Source organism: Argentina silus, assembly GCF_951799395.1.
Source record: "Argentina silus genome assembly, contig: scaffold_301, whole genome shotgun sequence".
NCBI lineage: Eukaryota > Metazoa > Chordata > Actinopteri > Argentiniformes > Argentinidae > Argentina > Argentina silus.
Genome location: NW_028152942.1, coordinates 22,501 through 30,000, shown reverse-complemented (window position 1 = coordinate 30,000; position 7,500 = coordinate 22,501). Strand labels below are relative to the sequence as shown.

Here is a 7,500-nt window from a genome sequence, read left to right as displayed (position 1 = left end):
CCTGACCTGACCTTAACCTGTCCTGACCTGACCTGACCTGACCTGTCCTGACCTGACCTGACCTTAACCTGTCCTGACCTGACCTGACCTTAACCTGTCCTGACCTGTCCTGACCTGACCTGACCTTAACCTGTCCTGACCTGTCCTGACCTGTCCTGACCTGTCCTGACCTGACCTGACCTGTCCTGTCCTGACCTGACCTGACCTTAACCTGTCCTGACCTGTCCTGACCTGACCTGACCTGACCTTAACCTGACCTGACCTGACCTTTCCTGACCTGACCTGACCTGACCTTAACCTGTCCTGACCTGACCTTAACCTGTCCTGACCTTAACCTGTCCTGACCTGACCTGACCTGTCCTGACCTGACCTGTCCTGACCTTAACCTGACCTGACCTTAACCTGACCTGACCTGACCTGTCCTGACCTGACCTGACCTGACCTGACCTTAACCTGTCCTGACCTGACCTGTCCTGACCTTAACCTGACCTGACCTTAACCTGACCTGACCTGACCTTTCCTGACCTGTCCTGTCCTGACCTGACCTGACCTGACCTGTCCTGACCTGACCTGACCTTAACCTGTCCTGACCTTAACCTGTCCTGACCTGACCTGTCCTGACCTGACCTGACCTTAACCTGACCTGACCTGACCTGACCTGACCTTAACCTGTCCTGACCTGTCCTGACCTGACCTGTCCTGACCTGACCTGTCCTGACCTGACCTGACCTGACCTTAACCTGTCCTGACCTGACCTGACCTTAACCTGACCTGACCTGACCTGACCTGACCTTTCCTGACCTGACCTTTCCTGACCTGACCTGTCCTGACCTGTCCTGACCTGACCTGTCCTGACCTGACCTGTCCTGTCCTGACCTGACCTGACCTGTCCTGACCTTAACCTGACCTGACCTGACCTGACCTGACCTGACCTTAACCTGTCCTGACCTGTCCTGACCTGACCTGACCTGACCTTAACCTGTCCTGACCTGTCCTGACCTGTCCTGACCTGACCTGTCCTTAACCTGCTCTTTACACAACACAGTACAGTAGTACAGTACATATGGCTGTGTGTGTGTGTGTGTGTGTGAGTGTGTGTGTGTGTGTGTGTGTGTGTGTGTGTGTGTGTGTGTGTGTGTGTGTGTGTGTTACCTGCTGGGTCGATGGTGGTCTCCCAGTGTAGATCTCCGTCTCTGTCTGTGATCCAACCACACAAACCATGGTCGAAGGAGCAGCTCAGAACCCCAGCACCTGCACACGCACACACACACACACACACACACACACACACACACACACACGCCTGAATCAAATAACTATACAGACAGACAGACAGATAGATAGACAGATAGATACAGTTGACAGACAGACAGACAGACAGACAGACAGACAGACAGACACACACACACACACACACACACACACACACACACACACACACACACACACACACACACACACACCTGGGTCGTCTCTGGTGTCCTCTGCAGTGTTTCCCAGCTCAATGTCAAACTCAAACACATGGTTCACTCCTGGATGTCGGGGGACTGGACACAATACACACATGATTACAATCATATACTCTATAATACACACATGATTACAATCATATACTCTATAATACACACATGATTACAATACTATACTCTATAATACACACATGATTACAACACTATACTCTATAATACACACATGATTACAATACTATACTCTATAATACACACATGATTACAATCATATACTCTATAACACACACATGATTACAACACTATACATACATACATGAACACAATAATATACTGTATATACATTGATAAGGCACAATGTGTTATTACATTTACTGTGTGTGTGTGTGTGTGTGTGTGCGTGTGTGCGTGTGTGTGTGTGTGTGTGTGTGTGGTGTGTGTGTGTGTGTGCATGTGTGTGTGTGTGTGTGTGTGTGTGTGTGTGTGTGTGTGTGTGTGTGGTGTGTGTGTGTGTGTGTGTGTGTGTGTGGTGTGTGTGTGTGTGTGTGGTGTGTGTGTTCTTACTGTGTACGTCTCCTCTCTGTCTGGTGACCTCCTTCTGGATGTGGTTGTCCAGGGTGGTGGTGGTCCCGGGGGTGGGGGGCGGAGGAGTGGGGGGCGGAGGAGTGGCTACTGTTGTTGCTGTTGTTGTTGTTGTTGTGGTGGGAAGTGTGGTGGTGGTGGTTGGTACAGCAGCAGCAGCCGTGGTACTTGAGACAGGGGTTGTCGTAGTTGTTGTCATAGCAGTGGTTGCCAAGGTGGTTGGAGGGGGAGTCGTGGTGGTTGTCATGGGGACGGTTGTTGGGCTGGTGGTGGTCGTGGCAATTGTTGTTGTGGTGGTAGGTCTGCTGGTGGTCGTTGGTTGAGTAGTGGTCGCTGTCATCCTGGTTATAGATTTAGGGGTAGATTTAGGGGTAGGTTTGGTGGTAGGTTTGAGGGTAGGTTTGGGGATAGGTTTGGGGGTAGGTTTGGGGATAGGTTTGGGGGTAGGTTTGGTGGTAGGTTTGGTGGTAGGTTTGGGGGTAGGTTTGGGGATAGGTTTGGGGGTAGGTTTGGGGATAGGTTTGGGGGTAGGTTTGGTGGTAGGTTTGGTGGTAGGTTTGGGGGTAGATTTAGGGGTAGGTTTGGGGGTAGGTTTGGTGGTAGGTTTGGTGGTAGGTTTGGGAGTCGGTTTGGTGGTAGGTTTGATGGTAGGTTTGGGGGTAGGTTTGGGGGTAGGTTTGGTGGTAGGTTTGTGGGTAGGTTTGGTGGTAGGTTTGGGGGTAGGTTTGGGGGTAGGTGTGGTGGTAGGTGTGGTTGTTTTGGGCTGAGGGGGTTCTATGGTGACCATGGCAACAGCTGGGGAAAGAGAGATCATTAGTCACACTCTACACAACTAACCCAACCCAACCCAACCCAACCCAACCCAACCCAACCCAACCCTAACCCAACCCTAAACCAACCCAACTCAACCCTAACCCAACCCAACCCAACCCAACCCAACCCAACCCAACCCTAACCCAATCCAACCCTAACCCAACCCTAAACCAACCCAACTCAACCCTAACCCAACCCAACCCAACCCAACCCAACTCAACCCTAACCCAACCCAACCCAACCCAACCCAACCCAACCCAACCCAACCCAATCCAACCCTAACCCAACCCAACCCAACCCAACCCAACCCAACCCTAACCCAACCCAACTCAACCCTAACCCAACCCAACCCAACCCTAACCCAACCCAATCTATCTAACATATCACAGTGTGTGTCACAATAAAGGTACGGCATCCACCGTACCACATTTACCACATTTACCACATTTACCACATTTACCACATTTACCACATATTCAGTCTATAGAGACGTTTATAGTTCTTTAAACCAGCCACCAGTGTAGTTCTATGAACCAGCCTCCAGTGTAGTTCTATGAACCAGCCTCCAGTGTAGGTCTATAAACCAGCCTCCAGTGTAGTTCTATAAACCAGCCTCCAATGTAGTTCTATGAACCAGCCTCCAGTGTAGTTCTATGAACCAGCCTCCAGTGTAGGTCTATAAACCAGCCTCCAGTGTAGTTCTATAAACCAGCCTCCAATGTAGTTCTATGAACCAGCCTCCAGTGTAGTTCTATAAACCAGCCTCCAGTGTAGTTCTATGAACCAGCGTCCAGTGTAGTTCTCACCTTTACAGCCTTTTCCTTTCCCATCTTTACACCTGCACTTGGGGGAGTTAGGATTGAGGGTGCAGAAGGGCCGGTCATCTTTATCTGAAACACACACGCACACACGTGCACACACACACAAAGACACACACACACACACGCATACATACATAACATTATTTATATTAGTATTGTTCATTGTTCCCACTTGTTACTCCCTACATTTAAGACTTGCCCCAACTCTGACCACTTTTAAATCAAGGCTAAAAACATTCATGTTCACTTTAGGTTTCTGCTAAATCTTAAATACATTGCACTTTTACTATAATGCATTTTTTTGCTTTTTCATTTTTGCACTTTTATATCTTTTAAAAGTAAAAGTGTTGTGTGTGATTTTTAGGAGACCAGACGAGGCTCCAGAGTATTTTTAACCAAGGTTTAGTAAAACCTGGAATTGTCCTGACGAGTTCAACTTCCAGACTGTTTAAGTGCAGAGTGAGACTGGGAGAGTGTGACTGGGAGAGTGAGACTGGGAGAGTGAGACTGGGAGAGTGAGACTGGGAGAGAGTGAGACTGGGAGAGTGAGACTGGGAGAGTGAGACTGGGAGAGAGTGACTGGGAGAGTGAGACTGGGAGAGTGAGACTGGGAGAGTGAGACTGGGAGAGTGAGACTGGGAGAGAGTGAGACTGGGAGAGTGAGACTGGGAGAGTGAGACTGGGAGAGTGAGACTGGGAGAGAGTGAGACTGGGAGAGTGAGACTGGGACAGTGAGACTGGGAGAGTGAGACTGGGAGAGAGTGAGACTGGGAGAGAGTGAGACTGGGAGAGAGTGACTGGGAGAGTGAGACTGGGACAGTGAGACTGGGAGAGTGAGACTGGGAGAGTGAGACTGGGAGAGTGAGACTGGGACAGTGAGACTGGGAGAGAGTGAGACTGGGAGAGTGAGACTGGGAGAGTGAGACTGGGACAGTGAGACTGGGAGAGAGTGAGACTGGGAGAGTGAGACTGGGACAGTGAGACTGGGAGAGTGAGACTGGGAGAGAGTGAGACTGGGAGAGAGTGACTGGGAGAGTGAGACTGGGACAGTGAGACTGGGAGAGTGAGACTGGGAGAGTGACTGGGACAGTGAGACTGGGAGAGAGAGACTGGGAGAGTGAGACTGGGAGAGTGAGACTGGGAGAGAGAGACTGGGACAGTGAGACTGGGAGAGAGTGAGACTGGGAGAGTGAGACTGGGAGAGTGAGACTGGGAGAGAGTGACTGGGAGAGTGAGACTGGGAGAGTGAGACTGGGAGAGTGAGACTGGGAGAGAGTGAGACTGGGAGAGAGTGACTGGGAGAGTGAGACTGGGAGAGAGTGACTGGGAGAGTGAGACTGGGAGAGTGAGACTGGGAGAGTGACTGGGACAGTGAGACTGGGAGAGAGTGAGACTGGGAGAGTGAGACTGGGAGAGAGAGACTGGGAGAGTGACTGGGAGAGTGAGACTGGGAGAGTGAGACTGGGAGAGTGAGACTGGGACAGTGACTGGGAGAGTGAGACTGGGAGAGTGACTGGGAGAGTGAGACTGGGAGAGTGAGACTGGGAGAGTGAGACTGGGACATACAAGGAGATGAAGCAGGTCCAGACAGGGCTGAAAATATACAGGTAGAAATAATGTTCCTATTGTTAGACCGCCAATCCCAACCTAAACTAACTACATTGCACTTTTAACTTTTGCAATTTTTACTATAATGCTTTTTTTTTTTTTTTTTTTTTAACTTTTTAACTTTACTCTTTTCTTATTTCATTCTATTATTTCATTTTATTGTTGACATGTTTTGATGTGAAGCACTTTGAGTCTTTGAGCCTCGTGTATGAAATAAAGTTGTATAAATAAAGTTGCCTTGCCTACACATTCCTTGATGTAGCACAGGCCTGGGTAGCGCATGTGTGTGTGTGTGTGTGTGTGTGTGTGTGTGTGTGTGTGTGTGTGTGCGTGTTGTGTGTGTGTGTTGTGTGTGTGTGCCTGCATGTGTGCGTGTGCCTGCGTGTGTGTGTGTGTGTGTGCGTGCGTGCGTGCGTGTGTGTGTGTGCGTGTGTGTGTGCGTGTGTGTGTGTGTGTGTGTGTGTGTGTGTGTGTGCCTGCGTGTGTTTTGTGCGTGTGTGCGTGTGTGTGTGTGTGTGTGTGTGCCAGCGTGTGTGTGCGTGCGTGTGTGCGTGCGTGCGTGCGTGCGTGCGTGTGTGTGTGTGTGTGTGCCAGCGTGTGTGTGCGTGCGTGTGTGTGTGCGTGTGTGCGTGCGTGCGTGCGTGCGTGTGTGTGTGTGTGTGTCTTACCTATGCAGTGGTACCTGCCGTTGATGTAGCGTAGCTTGAAGCCTTGGTAACATTTACACAAGTAGCTGCTGAAGGTGTTCACACACTTCCTGAACCGAGGACACACCCCCTGGCCTGTCACACACTCGTCCACGTCTACCACAGCAAGAAGATAAGATAGCATGAGTGTGTGTGTGTGTGTGTGTGTGTGTCTGTGTGTGCCTGCATGTGTGTGTGTGCCTGTGTGTGTGTGTTGTGTGTGTGTGTGTGTGTGTGTGTGTGCCTGCATGTGTGTGTGTGCCTGCGTGTGTGTGTTGTGTGTGTGTGTGTGTGTGTGTCCATTCCATATACAGTACCTAACATGAATGAATACAGTACATGTACATTTAGACACACACACACACACACACACACACACACACTCGACATTCCTATCCGTCATTCTCCACCTCCGACTGCTCATCTGAAACAACTTTCTCTCTCTCTCTCTCTCTCTCCCTATCTCTCTTGATCTGTCTCCTTCCCTCCCTCTCTCCCTCCCTCCCTCCTCCCTCCTCCTCATCCCTCCCTCCCTCCCTCCCTCCCTCCTCCTCATCCCTCCCTCCCTCCCTCCCTCCTCCTCATCCCTCCCTCCCTCCCTCCCTCCCTCCCTCCTCCTCATCCCTCCCTCCCTCCTCCCTCCTCCTCATCCCTCCCTCCCTCCCTCCCTCCTCCTCATCCCTCCCTCCCTCCCTCCCTCCCTCCCTTCTGCCTCCCCTGGTGTTCTACCTCCCCCAGCCTCCCCTGGTGTTCTACCTCCCCCAGCCTCCCCTAGTGTTCTACCTCCCCCAGCCTCCTCTGGTGTTCTACCTCCCCCAGCCTCCCCTGGTGCACCAGACCATAATAATACTCACCCACACAGGTGCGTCTGTCGGGCCCCAGTCGTAACCCTGACGACGGACACTGGCATCGCACCTCGCCCTTCAACACCTCACAGCCGTACTGGCAGTTAGCCATGCCACAGGTACGGGCATCTACACAGGAAACAGGAAACAGTTAGCCATGCCACTGCCAATCTACACAGGAAACAGGAAACACAGAGGAACACAAACGCTGGACTCCCTACTACAGTATAGAAATCTGTCTGTGAGTCTTTTCTACATTAAAGGGGCAATTTGGGATTCAAGCAACAACAAAGAGGTCACTGTCACATTCTTTTGTGTGACGTCTCATCCCTGTTCCTTCCTTTATGTTTCTTTGTTTCATGTTATTCATTTATTGTTTCCTGTTTGTTTTTGTGTTCCTCACCTTGTCTCTCGTTTCAGACACTTCTCCTTCCCTGTGGTTTAGTCTGTGTTCTCCTGCCCCTGTGGCTGAACCTGTTCCTCATCCTCCTTCCCTGTGGTTTAGTCTGTGTTCTCCTGCCCCTGTGGCTGAACCTGTTCCTCATCCTCCTTCCCTGTGGTTTAGTCTGTGTTCTCCTGCCCCTGTGGCTGAACCTGTTCCTCATCCTCCTTCCCTGTGGTTTAGTCTGTGTTCTCCTGCCCCTGTGGCTGAACCTGTTCCTCATCCTCCTTCCCTGTG

At 50.9% G+C, this 7,500-nt stretch overlaps 1 protein-coding gene across 1 annotated transcript in view; it reads right to left on the bottom strand.

Moving 5' to 3' along the window:
• The window catches only part of LOC310824517 (nephronectin-like), a 21,230-nt gene that overhangs the window by 2,697 nt on the left and 11,033 nt on the right, over positions 1–7,500 (bottom strand). Inside the window, exons 5-10 of the mRNA XM_083697775.1 lie at positions 6,831–6,950; positions 5,959–6,093; positions 3,668–3,751; positions 2,031–2,843; positions 1,464–1,547; positions 1,153–1,251 (exon numbers count right to left, since the gene is read on the bottom strand). Coding sequence (XP_083553901.1) covers positions 1,153–1,251; positions 1,464–1,547; positions 2,031–2,843; positions 3,668–3,751; positions 5,959–6,093; positions 6,831–6,950 — 1,335 coding nt within the window. The remainder of the gene's footprint in view (positions 1–1,152; positions 1,252–1,463; positions 1,548–2,030; positions 2,844–3,667; positions 3,752–5,958; positions 6,094–6,830; positions 6,951–7,500) is intronic.